This window comes from Coloeus monedula (genome assembly GCF_965178545.1).
Source record: "Coloeus monedula genome assembly, chromosome: 6".
Classification (NCBI taxonomy): Eukaryota; Metazoa; Chordata; class Aves; order Passeriformes; family Corvidae; genus Coloeus; species Coloeus monedula.
Window position 1 is genome coordinate 16138632 of NC_138786.1, and position 24827 is coordinate 16163458.

At 37.8% G+C, this 24827-nt stretch overlaps 1 protein-coding gene across 4 annotated transcripts in view; it reads left to right on the forward strand.

The window, feature by feature from the left end:
- Positions 1-23966, forward strand: part of NAP1L4 (nucleosome assembly protein 1 like 4) — a 28275-nt gene extending 4309 nt beyond the window's left edge. The window contains exons 3-16 of one of the 4 annotated variants that reach the window (XR_014226466.1): positions 846-906; positions 2348-2449; positions 3355-3496; positions 3599-3685; positions 5244-5363; positions 5944-6015; positions 9716-9855; positions 11764-11909; positions 13770-13792; positions 14424-14543; positions 14837-14866; positions 16096-16173; positions 17334-17371; positions 22684-23966. Coding sequence is in view for 2 of the 4 variants with exons in the window: in XM_082282954.1 (XP_082139080.1) it covers positions 846-907; positions 2350-2449; positions 3355-3496; positions 3599-3685; positions 5244-5363; positions 5944-6015; positions 9716-9855; positions 11764-11909; positions 13770-13792; positions 14424-14543; positions 14837-14866; positions 16117-16173; positions 22684-22722 (1138 nt within the window). In the remaining 2 variants the exon portion in view is untranslated. Of the gene's footprint in view, positions 1-845; positions 908-2347; positions 2450-3354; positions 3497-3598; positions 3686-5243; positions 5364-5943; positions 6016-9715; positions 9856-11763; positions 11910-13769; positions 13793-14423; positions 14544-14836; positions 14867-16095; positions 16174-17333; positions 17372-22683 lie in introns of all 4 variants that reach the window. The other 3 variants (XM_082282953.1, XR_014226467.1, XM_082282954.1) reach the window with 3 other exon arrangements.
- The last annotated feature ends 861 nt before the right edge of the window (positions 23967-24827 follow it).

Consider the following 24827-nt stretch of genomic DNA (forward strand, 5'->3'; position numbering starts at 1 on the left):
TATGCAGCTGCTGCAAATCCGTATGTGCTGCTGCTCTTCTGAGTCTTGCAGTGCTGGATAAGCTGTTCTGTCCAGTACCTGATAATACCCATTTGTATATGTGATATCTCTTCTGGTTTTGTGTGTGAGTTAGGGTTAATTTCAGCAATATCCAGTGTGCATTTTGTGACCTCTAAACTGGCAGGGAGCACAGGGAATGCTGGCTGGCTGTTGACTCATGCTGGGCCCTCTCCCTCCAGCACATGAAGTGTGATGGAAGACGTTGTGGCAGGGAGATGGGGAGGACATCTGTACTCTCTTTTAGAGTAGAAGAGAATTTTTTAATCAAAACAGCTTGTTAGAGAAGTTGGAAACAGCTTTTATCTCTTTGTTCGTCTTCCTTTCATACCTGCGTACTTTCTTATGTTTTTCTTCATCACTTACTCTAAAAGTGTCTCATATTCTCATTTGTGAATAATAACATTTTCCTGTGTAGAGTGAATGGCCACAGGATTCACAGACTGAATCATACACATGAATGGCCACCCATTGACCTAATGAGATGAATTTATCTCTCAAAGGTTTTTGTTGTGGGCTTGTTATGTTTTGTTTTGAGGTTGGTTTGTTTCTTTTTTTTTGGCCTTACCTTTCCTTGCCATTGCATCTTATTCATCTTTGGAGATCTAGTTTCATATCCAAACCTTTGAGTTTTCACAAGCTTGAAGACATAAATATGTCTTTTATTGGCATACTTGTCTATATAACATGTATGTAGTAAATTGAAAATTCAGAATATCTTCTTCTTAAATGTTAACATTTTTGTAATGTGATGCTATTTTAATATGTTACCTTTTGAATTATTTTAGTAAAACAGAAGACACTGCTTCAGATTCCCTGGAGGCTGCTAAAAATGCAAGCAACAAAAAAGGTAAGATACATAGTAGTAGGTAACGTTACAGAAGTGGAATAAGCCTTTGCAGTTAAAGCTGAACATGTGTTCACAGCTGTAAGCAAAACAATGGTTTTTAGGCTGTTCACTTTCTGATGTTTTCCATATTTATTGCAGCCAAAACCAGAGTGAAGGCTGTATTTTTGCATGTGTTGTGACTGTGATGCTTTACCATTGCACAAAATGTCCCACTAGACAGTTGGAATAAGGCCTGCAAAGGCTGGCTTGTAACAATGTGTATTTGTTATAATTATCAAAATGAACTGTTCTCTTTGGATGCTAGATTTTAGTGTCTTATATCTCAGAAAATGCATCTTTATAATATGTCCTCTTGGAAGTTTTTGTTCTCCAGTAGCAAGGTTACAGATGACTGTTGAATAGTGTTTTTCAAATTAATACTTCTGTATGCAGAAAAGCTACAGTTCCATTGTTTCTCCAAATACTCAAATTTGTGAATTATAGTGAAATGTGTTTCATATATGTGGTCACTGAATGTTCTTTAGGTCTCCTTCATTACCTATTTCTTTTTTTTTTTAAGAAATGCTTTGTAACTGGCAATTGGAAATCACATGAGAACTGTTAGGCACCATTGAATACTTCTTACAGTCAAGTTGGATTGATAAAAAACAACAACAAAACCCCAAATAAATGAGAAAAACAAAGCAACACACAAGCATATAAAAGCTTCACAATGTTAGTTCTATGCAATTTATCAGCCTCTTAATGTCTGGGGAGAAGAGCACTGAGAAAGAAGGGAAAGTTGTGAAAAGCAAAGGTCTTCCCACCATGACACCATGTGGGGTTATTAGTCAGGGTTTTTAACTCCTAATCAGAAGCATTTTAGATTTGACCTCCTGAAAAATAGTCTTCTGTGAAGTGTCGTGATGACTGGGGAGTCTTACAGATTGTAAAATCATAATGATGTAAAAAATCAGTAGTTGTCAAGGTTACAGTGCTATGCTGCTTTATTGTCCAGTACACAAAGTAGCTGGCAGGGTTTTCGGGAGTCACGCTAACTGGAAGACATGTCTTGGAAGTGGAATTCAGTGGTTCTCCTCTTGCAAATTTATATGTGGGTTTTAAGGTACAGCTAATATAGAGGGAGGATAGAGAAACTCCGGTTTGCACTTTCTCACAAAAAGGGAAAACAGGAAATTTGCTTGTGTTGGCAATGTACTACTTGCTTGTGAAAGCAACAGATAGATTTGCAAAGAGAAAAATGCTTTTTCTATCATTATCCAACTTTATATTCCTGAAATCTGGTCCTGAAGTAATTGTTTGTGTTATTAGTTAACTACAGTGGTGTTATTTGAGGTGTGAAAATAATGAGTATTTTTACTGTGACTGCTGTAAGACACAGTATGACAAACGTGCTATAAATCTATGCAAATTTGTTTGAAAGTGGTTTTCTGTCTTCATAGAAAAGCTGGCAGACCAAGTGATGCAAAATCCACAGGTCCTTGCAGCTCTTCAGGAACGTCTTGACAACACATCACTTACTCCTTCAAGTTACATTGAAACGTAAGTACTGAGCATGATAAAATTCTTGCAAGACTGAAAGCATAATAGAGTATTATTACTGTGTAATTGAGGTAGGAAATTAGAATAAATGATTCACTAAGAAAAATGGTTTACTTAACCCATGAGTCACAGTGGCTTACTTCTGGAAGGAAGAGTGAAGTTTTAGCTTATGCAAACTTGCAAACAAAATTTTGTGCAGTTCAGTATTTTCTGTGGCCATTATTGTTTTGGATAGGAATAACTCCCCTGCCCTCCTTTGATTCCTTCTGTGACCCTTACTCTGACAGGGCATGTGCTGCATTGATTGGTGATTTCTGTAAGATTGCTGTCCAGGATGTAATGGAAAGTTCAGGACCTGTATATCCCTAGTTTGAAGCTTAGTTTTAGATTGACTGTAAAGTAGACTTAAATATTGCCTTTAATAAATACTTGTGCTTTTATTTCTTGACTGAGAATAGCTGGCTGTAGACCTCTTTTTAGAAAAAACATAAGTTCTATAAGTGTTCGATAATCTAAAGTGCAGATGGGCAGTGTGTTCTTTCAGAGTGTGACCTGTGATTCAAAGCTTTCCCTGTAGAATGCACAGTTCTTAGTTTTCATAGATGGATCAACACAAATCTAGTCTTAGAGTTTAGGTGTAAACAAAGGTATTAATTTCTGATCTCTGAACTACACGGGGAGGGTAGTGGCCCCAGGGAATGGAACAGAAGATAACACCTTTGAGAACAACTTGGGTAGGAGAGGATTCTTTCAATTTTTTGAAATAGGTTTTGGAGAAACATGTATATTTGACATAAGCCTTTTATTTAAAAATTGCACATAGTTGTAAGCAGCTTATTTTGCAGTAATATGTGAAATAATGGTGAGGCAACTAACTTTTAACCTTAAATAATTTTGGTTTTTAGTTTTCCAAAAGCAGTGATAAGAAGAATTGATGCCTTGAAAAAGCTCCAGGTGAAATGTGCCCATATAGAAGCTAAATTCTATGAAGAAGTACATGATTTAGAGAGAAAATATGCAGCACTCTATCAACCTCTTTTTGATAAGGTGGGAAAACTATGTATATAATTTTTCTTTGTTCTTGTCAGTTCTGGTTGCATATACATAGTTTCACATCTTCAATTACATTCTTCGTTTTTTTTAACACAGAGAAGAGAGTTTATTAATGGGGAAGCTGAACCCACAGATGCAGAGTCAGAATGGCACAGTGAAAATGAGGAAGAAGAAAAACTGGCTGTGAGTACAAGCTGGGTCATAAACTATGGATATATCAGATTGTCAGATTTAAATTCCTGTTCTTGCCATTGAAAGACTTAACTTCTGTGTCAGTGGTATGTTCTTGTGATGAGGACACTGTTATGTCCAGTGAAAGCTTCTAAACTTTTAGTTCAGTCTTTTTTCAAAAAATCTGTGGCTTGAGGGAATTGAGGAGTTGCCTTTGTTGGCACTGTTCGTAACCTGTTAACAGCATCTTCCTGCTAATGGGTTCCATTCCAGTGCTACATGAAACCCCAAGATAATAAAAGGCTGGTTGTTTCTCTGCCTGTCCCCATTATTTTGGGGGACATCATTAGCTTTCATTTTCATGAATACAGGTGAGACACTTGGCACACAGTCACAGAGCTAATACAGTGTGTGCTGGCTGGTGGATTCCTACTTGTCTATTGAGTAGGAGCTGTCTAGATTTAGGAGGCATAATATAGTCTGTAGGCTGCCTGTTACTTTCCTAGCATCATTTCTGGAGATGTGTGCTCAGGCTTTGTCTCAGGAAAGCGACCTACTTAGAAAACTGTTTGTCATTCTGTCAGGTTTTCTTTGCTTTTTTCCTTAGCCTGATTTCTTCTGGGTTTTTGGTTTGTTTTGTTTTTTTTTTTTTTTGATGCTGTTCTGTATTCGAAGTGAATTGTTCTCTTTGGTTTTACTGATCTCCTGAGATTTAGCATGACACAGTACTCCATGTGCATGAGCAAAAACCGTTCCTTAGGCTCTGTGTAAATACAGCATTGACAGGCCAAATTCCACACAAAAAAACCAGAAAAATGTCTGGATGGGAAGTAAACTGCAGCTTCATATTCTTGGCTCGTCATAACCCAAGTAACTGCCAAAACCATCTTAAATATCTGCTGCTATCTAGTGGTGTAAAAGGAAAGGTGCAATACAACTAACTGACACTCCCAATTTCCAGGGTTGTTTGGGATTGAGAAATGACTGAGTCATTCTTCTGTTTTATAACATTTGACATCAGTTATGTGGAGGGCATCCTGTTTCCCAAAAGAGTAATAATTGGACACAGCATAATAATGAAAAATACCCATGAAAGACAACTTTACAAGTATTCTGCAAAATTGGGAGGCTGAAACAGCATTTCAGAGTGCAGTGTTAAATTTTAAATTTTTAGATTAAATGCTGTAGATGGCTTCTGGAGCTACAGAAAGGTGATTAATAGAAAAATAGAAAGGCATTTATATTTTTTTCTCTTTATAGAAAGATAGAAGGTGTTTTAATTATTTCTGTTTGTCAAATCAGTGAAGCAGACACTTGATCTATTTAGTCTTCATATAGAAGAATTTCAAATGAATTGAAAGTAAATCCAAATTAAATGTGTATATGTTTAGTTGCGTAAATAAATCTTGTATCTCTCAACTTCATTTACAGAGGCAAAAAAAGTAGATTTCAAATGTTCCTTAAGCACAGCTTCAGAGATGGCAATTGTTTTATACTTCTGTCTCTGTTTATTAAATATACTAAAAAGTCACAATTTAATTTCTTGTCTGTTTCTGTATTTCTTTCCCAGGGAGACCTGAAAAATGCAGTGGTAATAGATGAAAAAGCAGAAGAGACAAATATCAAAGGAATTCCAGACTTCTGGTTTACTATCTTTAGGAATGTAGATATGCTAAGTGAATTAGTACAAGTAAGTTTCTGCTCTGAAATGAGCAACTTCTGTTGTGTTAAATTAATTGCTGCTTTTCCCATTAGTAGTCAATTGATTCTCATGGAATGTGTGTGATACACCAAATCTTCTGAGTCTTTGGAATCCCTGAAGATGCTTGAAAGGCTAAAGATGGACAAGCATTTTTGGTTTAGTCCATAAAGGATTATTTTTGCAAGGATGTTATAGGAATACCCATGGATTGGTTGAATTAATGTTAAATGGCTTAGGTAGTTATGCCTGCACTTGTATTAATTGCTTTTAATGCTGTTAAAGAGGAATTCCCTGGAGTGTGTCTTCCTGTGACTCACTGGCAATAAATACCCTGAATGAAGTTACTGTATTTTCAGTAATAATCCTGGCAGCATTGTTTACTGAAGACAAGGCCTAATGATTGAGAATTTGGCACATAGTGTTTGCAGCTATGATTAAGAAATTTAGATCCAGATCTTTACTTCAGCTGAAATTGTTGAATTAGTTACAGACTTTGGTTTTTGCTTGGGAAAAGGCTGTTGTTCTAAATATTGCCTGCTGAATTGGATTTTACTTCTTTTTTGCTTAGGAATATGATGAACCTATCTTGAAACATCTGCAGGATATTAAAGTTAAGTTTTCTGAACCAGGACAGCCTATGGTGAGTTTTCTTGGCTTGTTTCTCATGAAGATTGTAGTAATGAAGTGAACAGCATTCCAAAATACTCATTCAGCTCTCTTTGGCTGTATTGTGTGTGTGAGCTTTCTTTCTAAGCTAGTATTTCCATGCTTTGCCTTGTAAAGATTTATCTTCAGCTTTCCTGACTCTTTGCTCTTTCATTCTTAGCCTGGACAGCTCTGACATTACTGTAGGTTGTAGATTAAAATTCTGGCCCAATTCTGTCTTAGTTTTTACTTTCTTTTTCTCTCTCAAATTCAAGTGTAGCTGCTCTTAGTAATACAATTACATTGCTGTTTTTGATTTGAAAATGAATTGTGGGTAAAATTCTGGGCATCAAATATTTTATCAAATGAGGAGATGTGACTTGGTAATACTAATCAATTATTATGAATACTGTACCTGTTGAAAAGAATAGAAAATAGATAGAAGTTAAAAAGTGTATCTAATGAGTATTTCTTAAAGTACAACTTTATTTTTGGAAATTGTTTTCTTGTTTAACTTCAATGTACAGAAACAGACTCTGTGTTTGTTGAAAAGAAGTTGTTCTGCTGCTTATTCAATTTATGCAGACTATACTTATTCCTTGAATTGTCTTTGATGGGGAGGCAGGGAGAATGATGGAATTGGAGCCTACACATACTTTCTTTAAATTTTATCATTGTGGCTTTTTTCTTATATTTGGTATTTTTTGTTTTGCCTTATGGAGTTACGGTCTTCTGACAATGTCTGATATAAATGCAAGACAAGCTTCATTGAACAGTCCCATAAGAAAGATGGAAGTACTTTCTCAGAATAGCTTTTAAAGGTTAATAAAAAGTTGGTTTGGGGTTTTTTGTGTTTTGTTTTTTAGTCCTTACTGTTTTCTTCTACTAGTCCTGAAACTCAAGCTGATAATAGGCAAGACAGTAGTATGGCAGAGGAAAACTGAGAATAAAGTTTCTAAATATTGCTGGGGCTTAAGGAGAGGATATGAGTTTTATGAAGACAATGAATTGTCTAAGCACAAAGTAAGGTATTCTAAGAAGCTGGCTGTTTTTATCTTGAAGCATATCTATTCAGTGGCATCTGGATGAGATGGGAATAGGTTTTTTTGCCTACATCATTTTTATGCTCTCATTTAGCTTTGTTTTACAGTACCTTAAGTTGGAGAACTCTTGGAACAAGGGATTTATCTGGTCTTGCACTGTTCGTAACCTTTTGACAGCATTTTTCTGTCAATGGTTCCATTCCAGTGCTACATTAAATCCAGAAATGGAAGGCTGACAAATTCCATGTCCCTTCTGTATTTGGAGACAAAGGATGTGTTCCTAACTGCTTGAGTAAAACCTGTTCTGCAGCTGTGTGACTGTCTTATCTGCAATTCTCTGTTGAAAATTGGGGCAGCAGTGGTAGCTTTGTACTGTAAGAACTTCACATAACCAGAGTGTCACAGATGCACTAATTCTGCTAGGAATTAGGTTTTGCTGCTAAAGAAATACATGATAATTAGGAATTTTCTGATTTACTGTTCACCCAAAACAATTAACTGTAGTTATGGTACTCCAAAAGTGGATTTACCTGACTTAAGTTAAAGTGCTTCAAAGTCCTGTTTGTTATGGCCTGCACATAGAAACTTTTATCTGCATGAAGCATAAGTGATTCCATTGCCATTTGCTTTTACTTATTTATAATCATATGGATAAACTTACATGTATTTTATAATTATAATTTCTATTTACGTACGTATTTGGACATCAGGATTCTTAGCTAGCATATTCAGATCTGGATGATGCATCTGGGTATAACTTAAATAGCTTAAAAAAGGGAAGTTTTCTTTTTTTGAACTTCCTGAGAACATAGCTGATAAAAAAACCCCAGAGGTGTCCAAATAAAGAGTGCTGGAAAGGTCATTGCAAGACTTCAAATACTATGTGAAGCTTGAAGCCTCTTGTTTCTTAATTAGCAGGTATACAATGAAATGCTGAAATGCAGTCTGTGCAGATATTTTTGTCTTGCTAGCCCTTGGGATCCTGCATGCGAAGTAGTGCCACTGGTTGGTTATTTATAGCCCCAGTGATGGTTTATGGGATTATTTGGGTATGGTGTTCGTCACTGGTAGTGGATAAGCTAAGTTTGTAACTCTTCCCCTGAGCATGTTTGCCAGAGAGAGATTAGTCTTTGCTGAAGACAGCCTCCAAACCGTGCAGCTGTCTTGAATTGCTTTAAAGGGGAGTAAAGCTGAAATAGGCAATATGAAGTCAAACACAGATATTCCAGTGTAGTGCTGGGTGCCAGTGGCTTCCTGTCCTTAAACAGCAAGCACGGGGGTGGGGAAGGCTGCTGTTGCCATTGGTCTCCATCACTCCTTGACCACTCTCTTTGCAGATTTGAGTCATGTGAGGAGATTCATGGAGTCTTAGGAAGATTAAGGGGCCTTTGGGAGATGAGTGAGAGATAAATATCTTTGATGAACAAGCTGTTGTCCTGAGTTATTTATCTTGTCTGCGCATAAATAGCCTTGAAAAAGAGGATGGCAAGGCATCCTCCTTGGTGATAACAGACAGTTTTCTGGCCTGAGTGTGAAGAATGCCTGGGGAAGTATATTCAGGACCAGTCTTTTGGCAGCTATGTAGTCTGTTTTGTGTGCAGATTAGGGCTAATTCTTGAGGCATATTACTGGGGGAGTAAATAAAATATTTAACGTAACTGTTACACATGCTGTGGCTGGGCAGTGATGTTGGGAGCTTTGGCTTTCAGTCCTTCCAGTGTGCTGAACTGACCTGCTGGCTTTTTCCCCTTCAAGTCACTAAATCAATGCTGCCAAAAACCTTTATCCTTTATTGTTTTCCCTGTTCCAAGACAGCTTGAGTTTTGGTTTACTTTAAAAAGTTCATAGTTGGTCCTGAGTGCAAAGAGAGCATGGTGCAAGCAGTTTAGAAAGCTTTACAGATCTGAAAATTGATGCATCGTGGATGCTGTGGTTTTCTGTAACTGGAGCCTTTTGTTCTCCATGTAAGAAACTGAATCTCTGCAGACAATTTTTGGGTGCTAGAGGAGGTTCAAACATAAATAGAAACACCTGCTTCAGGCTGTAACCTGTTGAGACATGTTGGTTATAGGATTCAGTTTATGAAGTCAGTGTTCTTTTGCAGAATTTCCTATTATCAAATGGAAAAAAACCCTCTGGTTCCTGGTGGAGTGTACTATTTAAATAGACTCCTGCAATCTAAATTGTGCTTTAATTGGATATAAAATCTGATTCACTCTCTTAAGATCATGGTATTGATCAGACTTGGAGGAGCAGTGGAACCACTTGGTATTGTTCTAATGTTAAAATGACTTCAGAATAACAACTTCTTCATCCCTAGTGCAAGGATGATGAGAGGCTTCCATAGGAAATGAAATCAAGACTTCTCTCAAAATACTTATTTTAAGGTTGCTTTTAAGACAGCAGTTCTATATGTGAAGGTGAATGAAATGTACTAATTACCTGTTTAAATCTAAGCCAAGGTTGTTGTAGCTTCTTGCTACATTTGAAATTCATTGACATTCTTAATTTCCTGCTTCTGCTGTAGTTTGAAATATGTTTGCCATCAAATTATCTTTTTTTTTTTTGTATTTTCAGAGTTTGATTAATGATAATTATGCTGATGCACTATTTCACAGATGAAAGTTAGTGGTAACATAAAATTTCTTCCAGTCTTTCTCATTAGAGTTCCACTTTGGGCCCAATGACTACTTCTCTAACTCAGTCCTGACGAAAACATACAAGATGAAGTCGGAGCCAGACAAGACAGATCCCTTTTCATTTGAAGGACCTGAAATAGTTGATTGTGAGGGGTAAGGAAAACTCAAACTCAAAAAAGCTTCTGAAGTAAAAATGCGTTGGTTTTTTTTTTTGCTTTCTGTGATAATAATTAGTGAAGATAAAATTGTTACTGACTTTAAAACTGGGAATGTTTGTAGGGATAGTGATGATGTTAGCCTCAGCATGCAGAAGTAACAGATGCATAGATGGAGATGTATTTTAACATAGTGTACATTTTAAATTGGACACCTTTCAAATTTAACAGCTCTCTAATTGAGGTAACAAACCTTTTATTTCCAGATAACTGGGTAAATTATTTTTAGTCATTACTTTTCAGACTACTCCCCTCCTTAGTAAGTGGCCTTAGACTCTCTTGGATTCTTATTATCTCCTCAGCAATTTTTATTCCAGCAGGAATTGATTTATTATTATCAGGCAGGAATAAGTCATATGTATCATGTACTCTTTCAGCTTGTTTTGAGGCTGGAACATAAAGACCATGTAGTTTGATTCTGGCAGCTGTGGCTAATGCAGCAAATTTTTTGAATTTGATTTTTACTGTTTTTGCAAAACACGTTCAGAAAACAGCTGTGGATGGTAAATTCTCATGTCTGTCCTGAAAGTCTCAGTTGAACACCACATTAGAGTTTTTTGGGAGTGAAAGAATCATTCCATCTAATCTAACCCTTTCTCTTCCCGTCCGTGAACTTTGCTCTATAACCAAATTTCAGTGCCACACCAGAGCAGAGCTGGCACAAATGAAAAATGGCTTTTGTACTCTATTTTTCTCAGCATCTAAGTATTCTTTTCTGTTGGTGATTATTTGGTTTTGGGGGTTTTTTTCTATTCCTTCAAGGATGTGTTTTGGTGGGGTTTTTTGGGGGTTTTCTAATTCACGCTTAAGAAATGCCAAATACTTGGTTTTTTGAATGCATGCTGACAACCTCAAAACTTCTTGACTTTTAGTGCTACATTGAATTGAGCATTCACCTGCAGTAAGGCAAAAAGTCTGCTTGGATGTTTAGTGAAAGTTGTGCCTAAATAACAGGCTACTCCATTTTGAAGAAAACTTAATTCATTATAGCAAAATATTTTCTGTTAAAGTATTACAAAGGAACACTTTCTTAGGTTGCTGATTTGTCAGAACTTTGATTTCAGTTGATGTTTCCTGATGAAGGTGTTAGATATGGTACAAGTAGAGCAGGAAAATGTTTCTGTGACTTGTTACACAGGTTAAGTGTAAAACTGGTGACTGGCCATCTGTCTATAGGACATTTTTGAGGCACTTAAGGGTTACTGTGACACTGTTATTTCCATGACAGGAGAATTAGCTGTGTTTGCCCCTCTTTGCTATGTGCAGTTTTGGGTAAAACTTAGTTGAATGGAGACAGACTTTTTATTGAGTGTCAGTTTGTACAGCAGCAGAATGGAACTGAGATTAGGCTCTTTTCAGCTTGATGTGCTTGGCTGCCAAGTCAATCTAAGCACTGCTCTTTGGAGAGCTCAGACACTGCTCTCCCTGGCCACTCTTTGGACACGCATTTTTAGGGTAACTGGACACTTCCTTGACCTGTAGTGAGAGGATGTAATGCATTGTTTCGTAATGGTCTGACTGGTGTGATTTTTTCTGAAATAGTTTAATCCTGTCCTTGGTGGCAGAAGTCCAGTTGTTGGGCCAAAGAGGTATTGAATTATGAGTAGAGTGGGGGCAGTGATTACTCTGCTGAGACAAACTTGTATAGCATTTTCATTTAGGGAAATATTTGATATGTCCAAATACCCATCATCTGTAGGCCTATGATCCACTTCATATCTTGTCAAGTAGCTTTATCTAGAGAGTGATAAGCCATCTTGGCCTTGATGTTGCTGCTCTGCTGCTCAGTTCCTTCTTTTCTGTGGTGCCTTGTGTTAAAATGCTGTTTCTCACATGCTGTCTCTAGGTGTACTATTGACTGGAAAAAAGGAAAAAATGTCACGGTTAAAACAATCAAGAAGAAACAGAAACACAAGGGCCGAGGCACAGTTCGGACGATTACTAAACAAGTACCTAACGATTCATTTTTTAACTTCTTCAGCCCAATAAAGGGTAAGCTTGGAAATTAAGAATTTAGGATCCTTAAAATAGGTTGTGTTTTGCTTATATATATTTGTATTTATGTGGCTTAAACATTCAAACTATTTATGCTGCTGCATTGTAAACTGTCTGCTTACTAGAGGAGGATTGCAAACTCTTGCCCATCCAGATTATTTTGTTCTGATGTTATTCTGTAGAATTTGGCCAGTAGGTGTGCAGTGTAAACAGGATTCATAGTATGAAAAGAGTCTCATGTAGACTCTCTTAAAGAAGTTAACACGTTTTACCACAGGATGGCTCCATGCATCAGTTTGATCAGTTTCTAACATGCAAAAGAAATGTATTCCATTGTTGGTCAAGTTACAGCATAGCAGTTTGATCGAAACCTCTGTGTCAAGTGACAGAACTTCCTGTAGTTTCTTCTGTGATTAATTAGGGTTTCCTGATACTCCACATGGAATTATGTCATTTTCCTTGTCTGATGTTAGATGTGTACTCACATATTAAACAATTCAGATGGATTCCAAAGCCTTTTTTTTTTTTCTTGGTACATTTTTCATCATCCTCTTCTGCGAACATAGATGAAGGAAGTAGTTTATTTTGTGGACTAAAGGGGCCCTACAAGAAAGGTGGTGAGGGACTTTTTGCAAGGGCATGTAGTGACAGGACAAGAGGAATGGCTGTATCCCAAAAGAGGGCAGGTTTAGGTTAGATAGTAGGAAGAAATTCTTGACTGTGGAAGTGGTGAGACACTGGAACAGCTTGCCCAGAGAAGTTACGTATACCCCATTCTTGGAAGTGTTCAAGACTGGATGGGGTTTTCAGCAACGTGGTCTCATGAAACATGTCCCTGCTCATGGCAGGGGGGTTGAAACTAAGTCATCCTTAAGGTCCCTTCCAGCCCAAACCATTGTGTGATTCCAGAGATGTACTGAACAAAGTGGTTCTTGATTCTCTTGTGGGCTGTTATGAACTAGCTGTCCCTCCTAATTACCACTGCAAATCCTCATGTACATGGGGTAAGAAACACAGGATGGTATGTATTTCCAAAGTTGGAGGTGGTTTGGTACAGAAATACCCTTTAAATTTTGTTGCTGCTTTGAGGAAGGGATGGAGATGTGTCTCCTGTTGTTATATTGCCCTTTTAAATACTTAAAGGGTACACTTTAGAATTAATTGTATGAGATAAGACACTGACATCTGCTGGCAGTTGACACTTGCATTTTCAACTTGAGAACAGACTAAACCAAATGATCACTTTTGCAGTAGACCACATGGTAGTGTAGAGAAGGGAAATACATTTTGATTTGTGTTGGGGTTTTTTGCATTGATTTGTTTTTTTTGTTGTTGGTTAGTTGGTTGGTTTTGTCTTTAAACAAACAAAACACCCACCCTGTTCCATGCTGGTTACGGTACTGAGCCTCCTCTCAACAATGCTTTGCAGATTCTTGTCAAAATGTTCATCAGCTTGGTGCTAACTGTTTTGGGGGAGAGGAGACGATTTGTAGTGCTGTAGCCAGATGACGTTACTGTAATTACAGTATTTATATAGAAACTAAATATGTTGATCCACATGCCCTCTGAGCCCATCCTTGTAGAAAGAGTATTTCCTGTGCAAAAATCTTTGACATACGAATGGCAGCTTTGGTGCTCTAACTACAACATATGAAATTCTTAAAAGTACAATTTCTAGGTTTAACTAATACTAATCTGAATTGTCATTATAGTTTTAATAGTTACCTTGTGAAGCCTTTATAACCTCAGTGTTTTCTGGTATGAGAAGGTCTTTATACTGTGTTTTGTCATCTTGAATGTTGAGGTGGGTGATACTATACAGGCTTTTCTTAAATTTGTTGTCTTTTCTTTTTGCAGTATCTGGTGATGGAGAGTCATTGGTAAGTTTTTGAAATGGCACAATTGCGCTTTGCCACATCCTTTTTGCAAAGTCACTGTATAGTGACTATAGAGTTCTTTTATCAAGTACTGTGTATTATTATTGTTATTTTTGCTTTTGACTAAACTGGGCTTCACCTTGATAAAGTGAAAGGATACTGTCGACTTCTCCAAGTAATCCATTGACAGTTCACTGTTAGCTGACTTGCTGATCCAAGACATCTCCAGTGGTTGCTGTTGGCAAGGTCATTATTTTCCCTGCCCATGCAGCACTCCTGCATGGCTGGTACCTGACTTCTTTAAAAATCAGTCTGGAGCATTCTGAACAGTTCTGTAATGTCAGATGCCAGAGCCAGCCAAGTCTATGAGCTTTTAATAGAAGGTGCCAGAGCAGGACAGTAATGTGTGTATAGAAAGTAGGAAACTTGTACAGAAAATCTCAATTCTGCAAATCTAGATTTAGACTTTAGATTTTATTGTTACAAAGTTAAGTATACTGAAAGTACCTGTGACCTCAAGGTTGATAATGACAGGGTGATATTTTCCCAAACCTGTTAGGTTGAAATATTTTCATCTGCTTCTGTGTAGCACATCACATTTGCCATAGAAAACTCAAACTGACTTGCCTTACAGGATGAAGACTCAGAATTCACTTTAGCAGCAGATTTTGAAATTGGACACTTCTTCCGTGAAAGGATAGTCCCTCGTGCTGTGCTGTATTTCACTGGGGAAGCTATAGAGGATGATGATAACGTATGTATGCAATTAGCATTTTGTTTATTAGTCAGCGCATAGACAGAAAAATTCTCCTCCTTTGCTGATTAGACTAGTGGGAAGTATTAATAACATGAGAATAACAAAAAAAACCCTGAAGAGATTCCTGTTACGTGGGGATAGGAAAGAATCATTCAACTTGCTGTAAGTTGTTAATCTACACCTGGAAGGGGTTTTGTTTCAGTTAGTGTTTGAACATGCTACACATATTACTGCAGAAGTTTTTATGCAAATACCAGCAGAGCTAATTAAACCTTGGGTTTGTTTTTCAGTTTGAAGAAGATGAAGAAGGTGAAGAGGAGGTGAGATGCACACTGTATTTTTTATAGATAACTGATTACCTATTCCATTCCAGCGCCAGGAATAGTTCCTATATGGAGCAGAAAACAGTTGTTCATAAATGCCCTTGTGCATGGTACTTCTTTACAAAAGAGTTCAGCATTCATGACTTGCAAAAGTGTGGCTGGTTTTTCCTCTTCAGAAGAGTACTTTCTGCAAGAGCATTTATCCATGTTTTTTCTAGTATTTTGAAAGCTGCTTTCTGATGAGTCAAAAGTTATAGACAAGGGTTTTTTTCTAGAGTGCTGCATGATAAGTATCTGTTCCTTAGGTGGTAGTGGAATTCAGCTGTCAGCTTTTAGTTGTCATAAGCTTGAAGACTGGGTCTTACTAAATATAAAGTAAAAAGGGGAAGTGTGTAACTGCTTAGTATAAAAGCTTAATTTAGGCTGGAATTTCTCGTATACTAAGAGCTCTGGTCTGTTTGCAGTAGTGTTGCATGAATACAAACACACTGTGAAAGGCTTTGCACAAAATCTCTAAATGTTACCACACTTAAATGAACTAATACCCTTTGCATTTTTTGCTTAACTGCTTTTACTGTGCTGTTCTTGCTAATTTGTCAAAGGTACAGCCCTGGCTGTCAGGTTCACCACACCAGAGTACATCAGAAGTTGTCAAGCTGCTGATCTGATGTGAGCTAGCAGCCTTCAGCATGCAGTCTCTTTTTTCTCTGTGCTTAGGCTGTTAAGTGGCTAAACATTTTCATATTTTTATTTTTTAAGCTGGGTATTGATAGGAGTGTGTATGTGTATTTTTCATCAGTCTCCAGTGCCAGATGTTATCACTTGGATGTGGTTGTGTGTAAAACTGAGTGCAAAAATCCTGCACAGGAATGCATAGCCTGTCCACAGTAATCTAAATAAACACTCTTTGGAGGGAGACCGAAACAAAGAACAAAATCAGACATATATACCTATTACCAGAATAAAATGCCAAATAATTTGTTAGGTAGAAGTTTTAAAATTGCTGTGGGACTGCAGCAGCAGCTTACATAGGAAGATTGCCTTAAGACATACTGAAACCTTTATATAATCTTTAGAAGATTTTGCATTTAAAACTTGGAGTTCTTTTAAATCAGCCCGATGTTGACATCTGAAACACTCTGGAATACAGTGATAACTTAATCTGCTACTTTGCTTTTTATCCATTACAAAAAGTTGCACTTTTAACCTGTTTTAATTTCTGTTAGTTTATCTCTATTTTGTCATAGGAGTTGGAGGGGGAAGAGGAGGGAGAAGAGGAGGAAGATGCAGAGAGTGATCCTAAGGTAAGGACTTCGTATGCTTAGTCATTGCACAGACTATAATTATGAGCAGTGTAGCTAAGGGTATAATAGTTTGTGAAGAGATCAATAAATATTTGGAACTCCCAAAAACACCCTAACTTCTGACTCTGCAGTGTTTTCATTATCTTCAGCACTCAAATTGCTCTTAAAAAAGAAGTTAATGTTTCTGTCAGTTGAGAAAATGTAGGTTTTGACTTCCAACCTGCACTAAGATAATTTCCAAACTGTGTGCCTTTGCATCTTAATGGCATCTCTGTGTAGTGCTGATCTATAGTTTTCCTTTAGAAAGGTCATATTCATATGTTCTTTGGCTGGACTTCAAGTTAGAATTAGTCTGACAAATCTCAACTAGCTTGTTTGTTTATTTTCTTTTCCTTAGAATTGTTCTTTATCGTTGTCCTGATGGCTGCAGGTTAGACTCCACGTCTGTACTTGGTTAGAAATCAAAAAAAAAATCAGTCCTCAACTTTGAATTTTAAATTTTATGATACCTGGCTTAAAATTCAGCCTTGAAGGGTTAGTGTTCCTTCTGACAGGTATTTCTCAGTTCTTCAGTCATGGTAAACACTTACATTTGGTGAAGCTGGGATAGTGATGACAGACTTGTGTTCATTTAGTTCTTAAAACATCAGCTTTCAATTTTTTATAAAGACAGATGAAAAAATGAAAGGCATGCAAAACTGCTTGATCTTTGGATGAAAGTCTTAACAGCAGCTTGACATGTCATTCTTTTGGTGTAGTTTTATGCACATCATCGTATCATTAGTAAATGCTTTTTGTCACTATCAAGCATCAAGTTTGGTTTTCTTTAATGAGAAATTATACTAAAGAAAGTCTGTCTTGTACAAAGATCAATCAAACAGGGTTAGATGGGCAGAAATCAGTATTCTGACTGCTCTGTAGGATCAAGATGCAGTGGTGTACCTGTTACAGGAAAAAGTTGGACAGCTGAGAAACAGTGCTAGTTCTATATCAACATATGTTTGTGTGAAGTATCAAATATGCTTCTAGAGGATCTGGTATTCTGTAGGGAAAAAAAGTTTAAGTTATCTTGGAAGGTTATGGTTGTTGCCTCCTGTATTATTTTGTACATTTCACTTTTCATCCATGCTGACAGTTCCTTTCAATTTTTTCCCATTTAGGTGTAATATAAGTCTGTTTATCATTCATACATTTCTAGGTAAGGTGGAATTCCATTCATACGTAACTTCCAAGAGTCCCATTTGTAGTCATGCAATGTGGTTTGTTTTCTAGGGTTTTCTGTTTTGTTTTGTTTTTTTTTTTTCCTTGTATGGGGAAAAGAAATGGGGGAATGGTGACTTCAGAGTTTAGGTTTTATTAGTAAAAAACAGAAAGAAATGGGTGTAGAGATGAGTGCCTTTAAATAATATAATTAAAGTAGGTTTTTCAGAATTACACTCTGCCTTCCTGGCACACTTTCTGTTTTGCCTTTGTAGCAATCAAACTGTATTTCATATACACATGATAAAAGATACTGAGACTTGTCAGACTTCATTTTTCCCTGTTTCTGGTTTGATGTTGCATCTCTTTACTGTTTCTAATGCACTTGCAAATTATTTCTTAAATATCTTCTCTGCTCTTCTTAAAATCTTGTAACATCAGCTTACTTAGTATGACTTTTCCAGCATCTTATTTATGCTGCCTGACAAAGGCAGGCAGTCACTCTTGGAAGCCTTTTCTTGATCTCTCATGATTCTGCACAGATATTGTTTTTCTGCTCATCTGTCTCTTTATTTAAAAGAAGAAAGAAAAAGTTCTTTGTTGGATACTGTCATCTTTCACCTTTCATCCCATTCCTCACAGAGAACAATGCCTGCAACAGCCTCCATACTTCTTTCCCCCACCTGCCCTCCCCCCAACCCCCCCCCCCCATTTAGGCTTCTCTCCTTTTATTTTAATTATTTAGAAGAAGCTATAATCCTTCCAGCTCATTCCCTCTGCATAGATAATGCCCTTCTTTGCCTTTGTTAAACTCAAAATGGAGCTGTGCTTCTGTGTTGGTTTTTGGTGCGGGTGGTTCACCTGCAGTAGCAGAACATCCGTTGTCACAGTGGCTTGTCTGTTGTCCTGCTGAAGTCTCTCACACAGCTCTGTTCCCTCCCTGTGGTTAAAAATTGTCAGCCACTGGCTCCAGTTTTTCAAGTCAACTTGGAATTCTTTTATTTTGTCCTTTGACATTCATACCCCAGTCCTGTTTTCTATTCTTTCTCCTGCTCATGCCATTTTCTGGTCCTGTTTCTCCTTGTTCCTTGCCTTTCTTTGCGTTTTAGTTCCCACCCCCTGCTGTTCTTACCTAGAATAGTTTTCTTTTTCACATACACAAAAATAATTGGTCTGTTTTCCTTTCAAATCCAGTTTTTCCTTTTCAGTCATTTCCATACTACCTCCTCCTTTATTGTTGTAGTACATTTGCTGCATGTCAACACTTTCTGCTTTGTAACTTTTCCTCCTTCCTTCCTGTGAGTTTTAAGTACATTTGAGTTGTTCAGATACAACCAGATCATTATCATCTCTTACACAAAGCACTTGTGCCATATATAAGTTGTGGCTTTGGATGACTGAGCAGTCAGATGATTTGAAGTAGCTTCAGAAGTTGCTACAAAACTGGACAATGTAGTTTGTTTTGTCTGCTGTATTTTTCTATGTGCTTGCATGTCACATTCCTTTAGCTGCCTTTATTTCACCTTACTGAGGCTGTGCTTGAATTGAGAAGTAGCTGACAGGGTAATGCAGAGTGCTGGTTTGAATCATGAGCAAAAGAGCTGCTGTGTGTGACACTGCATGGGCTTCAAGGAGCTTTGTCTTCTGAGTTACAGTGGCAGGACCTGTCAGCAGCAAATTCATTTCCAGAACCAGTTGTGGAAGGAGGCAGTTTAGGTTTAGGGTTAGGGTTGCTTACTTAACTCCAGTTAGCTCTGGGTTTACATCCTGTGTATATATTTGATATCCTTGCTTTTTCTCATTCAGTAACATAGAATAGGAAATAAAGATTAGGTTCAGCTTTAGGTCCTATGATTGGACTATTTCATTAAAGATGTTTCAGAAAGGCTTTCTACCTTCTCCACTGGAAAGGACATCAGGTTTAGTGCCTGCTGCCTGCTTTGTTCCTGCTGTTGGCAGCAGAGTTCTTGGGGGGTCAGATGAGATCTTGATGATCTGCCTGTTCCTGCATGGCTACTTTAGCAGATGGGAAGCTTCCCAAAAACTGAATTGGAGAAGTAAGGAGATAGAGACTTGATTGCTCTTTGAATCACCTAGGAATGTATCTTGCCTAGTGTGTATAAACACTGAATACTAATAGAAATTCAGTGTTTTCTTCAGCAGGCTCTGTTTTGAAAAACAAAATTGCTAAAATAAGTGGTATTGGTATTTTGGACTTGCATCCCCATTCTCTAGGATACCAGTTTAACTGGATGAGTAGGCATGGTGGGGTTTGTGTAGGAAAGTCATGAAAGCAGTATTAACTCAGACCTGTTTTTCTTCTGTTTTAGCCCTCTGTTCTTGCAAATTTTAGGGGACATTTTTAATTCTGAGCAAGTGATGCAATAAATGAGTGGCAGTAACAAAAAGCTTTATATTGATTTTTGTTAGCAAAAGAGAAAAAATAGGGGGAGTCTCACTCAGCTTGTTCATATCCACTAGAATGGCATCTCAAACTGAAATTTAAGGCCCAGAGTAGTTTAAACTCCTTGCACAGAATAAGTAAATATGAAATACTTTAAAGTTATAAAAATTTTAAAATTCTACCAATTTTAAGATGAACTTAAGTCTGTTTATGGTTACTGTAGAGAATCTGTTTACCACAAGAAGAATTCTTGTCTCTGTAGCCCTGGTAGTGATCTTCAGTATGTGTGTTTACTGTTAAATTTATTTTAAAATAAGATGCAATTCCTCCTTGTCTTTGCCAGTTGAAGTCTCTTTGGTCTTTATTGCCTGGCTGATGCACTTCACTACCTTTCTAAGATACCATGGGGAATTAATTTAGGGAAGTAGAGTATGAATGGAAATCTTGCCAGGATGGGGTGATAAATGGCACAGGGGCTAAGGCAGATCAGTGATAGAGACTGGCTGACCCAGTGTCACCAAGTCTGGGCTCTGCAGGGAGATCAGGCTCAGGCTTTAAAGCCCAGCCTGAGGGAGTGTAGATGTCAGCTCTCCATCACACTCACAGCTTGGGGTCTGGCCCCCTGATACCAGAGCTAGCAGAGGCCAGAGATAAGTTTCAGTGTGCATTGTGCCTGCTGGAGCAGCTGTAACTGGAAGGGAGTTGTGGTCTCTTTGTGCTGGTGTCCTCTGGGATTAGACTGAGATGCTTTGCATGAGGCTGAAGGTAGCTGTAGGCAGCGTGGAGCTCATGTGCTGGCTTCCTCAGCAAGGGCTGTGCTGTGTGTTAGAATGGTGGGAGAATATGGATTATGTTGGAGTCTGGGTCTGAAATACTGCCTTGATACTTAGGGCCTGCTTAAACATTTTGTTTGGCCAACACAGATACACCCTCAAGTGTAAGCTAAAAATAGCATAAAATAGCCATATTTGTCTCAAAATCCTCCAGCAGCTGACTCAGATCCGGGAACCCCTCAAACTGTATTTATTTTTTTTTTTATCTGAGAGCAGTAATCAACACTGAAAGGTCCTTAAAAAGGAACTTTGTGATCTCTGTGACTCAGTTTTTACAGGATAAACAATTATATGCAATAAATATGTTTTAAGTGTTTACAGAAATAAGGAAAAGATAATGAAGTTTATTAGAAAATATAACAAGTGTTTTGCTTGATCATTAAAATTTGGCGGAAATGGTTGCAGTGGTCAGCCTGTGTGCCTTGATCTAAATATACCAGGTGACTAGGAAGGAAGGAGGGAGATGGAAAGATTTTTAAGTACATTTTGAATAGTTTGTTATTTATCATGGCTCTTATCCAGAATGCAGGGAGGGAGAGGAAGTGATGCTTCACACTGCTCTGGCCATGTTTAAATACCAAGCAGTTAAAAGAAAAATACAGACCTTTAGAAAACTTTTGGTAACATGCTGCTGGGTTTTGCCTGCCCCTAAAAAAAAAGGAATAGCATGCAATGTACTACCAGTGGCAGTTAAATTTTAATTCAAGAGCAAGAACGCTAATTTTGTGTTCTGTGCAAACATATCCCTTTTTCTGTATTTAGTCCCCAATCAGTGCAGTTTAATTCACATCAGTGTTACTTGGAACTTCAGGCAGATGAGAGAGAACAAAGGTAAAGTTAGCCAGGTTGCTGGGGGAGGAATACCACAAGGAGGAAATCTGAATGGTCTCAGACACATCTGTGCATTTGGCCCTAATCCTGACTTGCAGTGGGAATGATAGTGACCACTCTGACCCTAAAGCAGTTTAGGTGAGGAACAGAAAAATATCCTGGATTTAGTGCAGATTATCAAGGGCAAACTTCATGATAAGGAGGTTTAAATTAGTTGCACCTGTTCTTCCTCACTTGAGGCAAAATGCGTCAGTTGTCTTAGCTCTTGGTTACTTGATGTATACTGAACTTTGGCATGAGTACATCTTTTATAACACATAAAGCTCCTCTTTAGGATAGTAACTAAGAAACATCTTACTTTGCATGAGTGATATTCTGGGTGTTGTGTTTTATACCTATATTTTTCTTTATTAGAGTTCAGCAGGATTCTGTTACTGCTGTTTGTGTATAATAAACTATATTAAGAATGGTAAGGGGAGAAGCAAAGTGGAAATTCACTGAATAAATTCTGCTTTCTAAGAATGCTGTTTTACATTGCAAAAAAAGCAAGAAGTGCAGTGTAAATCTGAAGTTTTTAGCTGTTTGAGTACTTGTTCTCATTCCCAAATACACTTCCTTTTGCCAAAGGGGAAGTTGTTTTACTACCTAATGAAGGTGTTTCTACTTTTACATATTCAGATTAACATACGGAGTTCTTGCCCAGTGTTAAATTGTTGAATAGTTACCTGCTGGTGATGCAGAACCTAGCAGAAATCAACACATTAATTACATTTTTATCACCTTAGCAGAAAGGGCAAGGCTCCTAAGGAAAAACTCAGACGTGCTACAGAATAAGCAGCCTGCCTTCCTCCCTCCTCAGAGCTGGAGGAGGTGGCAGCTGGTTGTTAAAATTGTTTAAGAGGGCTGGAAGTCAAATAGAGCCTGTGGTTGGGGGGAGTAGGTGGTGGTTTGCTTTCTTGTTTGTGTGAACCTTGGTCTACAGGATGCAGTGTTAATAGCACAAAAGAAGATTAAAAATTATGGGGTACCAAGCAGCTGGGGGCAAGGGGAAACCCAATAAATGTGGTGACTCTGTTGGACCTTTATAATGTAGCTTGAGTTTGCATGTAGCATTTTTGTACATGCTAGTGATACCTAGTTAATTCAGAACTGCATAGCCAGTTTCTGTTTATTTGTTGGAGTGTTTTCTTTTATGCCAATTTGATTTTTAACTGGTTATTTTCTTTTTTTCCTTTTATACAGAAAGAGTCCAGCCAACCTGCTGAATGCAAACAACAGTAATAAGGAAATACCACTTGGAAGTGATATTTGAACAACTTGTAACAAATAGTTGGATACCTGGCCTGCAGTTCAGGATATTTTATTGCTGCAGCACAATCTTATTAACAATGCTTAAAATTAATTTGTTTTAAAATGCATGATTTTCACTAACTTTATTGCTTAACATGTACAGTGGCAACTTCAATGCATTTGGGAAATCTGAGGTTTAAATAAAGCACACTCTACAGCCGTTGGTACACTGTAGCTCAGTATGTCAATAGGCCTTTAGAGCCTTTTGCCCTATGCATAGGGGAATAGTCCAGACTACCATGTGAGGATTATCCATTTTCTTGTTAAACATTGAAAATCGTGGAATAGCAATGTGCTGAGAAGCTAAAGTAAATGGATTACATGTATGGTAGCTGAAACAGATAGAGCAATATGACTTTTTTGCTAGTTCCCTCCCCCCTTTTTTAATGTTTCTCGCAACCTACAAATTGAACTAGTGCTTGAGCAGCTTTAAATGTCATATTTATTATCTCAGTACAACCAGTTGAGTTGAAGTAATTTTACTTCATTGAAGAGGGTGTCATATTTGAGACTTAGTTGTTCATCTTACTATTTATTTATTCATGTTTGTAAGTACTTTGACAGAATTAGTGCTTTTTAATAGTTTTTAATATACTTGAAAAATCTTCTTCCTCTTTTGCATACAATATGGGTACTTGTAAAACAGGTAATTCAAAGTGGTCTCAATGTAGTAGTCTAGACAGAAGAAACAAACTCGCATCAAAATGACAACTCTTCTGGATGAAGATCAAAATGCAAAGGCCAAACTGTTGCTGTTGGTGGAAGTGGGTTGCAGCCAAAGAACCAGACAATTTCCAGTAGTCTTATTGCTTAGTGTCCAGCATGAAAGGACCTTTCACTATGAACACGGAAACTTATCAAAGTGAATCAGTTCAATAAATCTGAAGTTTGGGTGTCTTACTTGCAACACTGAAATTATTCCATTCCGCAATTTGTTTTATTTAAAGTTCTGAAGTCTTCAAAACTACCTTTTGTTGTTGTGTGGCACTTAAGGTACACATTTCTAGTTTCAGCATCCATTGCCAACCTCTGGCAGCAGTTGAATAGCAGCTGTATCAACACTGTGACCAGGCATGTAGAGTGCTCCAGCCTTACCTTACACATTTGTAACTTAATACAGTGTTTTCAATTTGTACAGAATAGATAGAATATTCTATTAAAGTTGTGAAACATGATTGGTGGTGCCTGTCTGGTCCCTGATGCTTCCCAGGAGAAATGCACATCTCATTGTGAATGGTGGAGTGTTTAACACAGCACATTCCAGCTGTTTGGCCATACAGCTCCTGGCTCAACATCTGCCTTTGCCAAAAGCCAAAACAGGAGCCCTCGTAAATACTGCAGTGCACAGTTCTTTGATGTAAATCAGAACAAACTTGCTCAATTTGCAAACAAACAGTCTGGCATCTTTTGTAGGAGTTGGGGTTTTTAGGGAGGCAGCATCATTACAAGATTCCACATGATCCGTGCACTTTGGTCAGGGATTGAATGAGGTGCTGGGGGCCAAACAGGTTTATGAATGGGAAGGTACTCCCACATCTGACCTCAGAGTCAGAAAATGTAACACTAATGCTCAGGTGCCATAGTGTTAAGGCAGGAATGAGGAAAGAAGGCAGGAATAGGGATAGGTTCTGGGCTTTATTTTAAAAATGAGATTTTGTAACCTGCTGCTCTGACTGCAGTGCACTATGGCAGGCAAGGAGAGCAGTGTGAAGACATGTCTTACAAGGGTGGGAATAACAAATGGCGCTTGCCCATGCACAGACTGGCTCAGCACAGTGTCAGGGACTTCAAATAGCGAAATTTGACCTGGTTTGTTTCTCTTTATATTGGAAGAAACTGAATAATAGTTCCCCATCCTCAAGCAGTACTTTCCACTATATGGTTAAAGGGGAGTGCTGCTACCTGGAGATAAACATCTGCAAATTAGCACACCAAAGTAATTTATGTGCATGAATCCTGAAAGGCTGACTTTAATTTTGAGAAAACGGGAAATTCCAGAACATGTGGAGCAAATGTGCCAGCATCTAGAGAGCCAA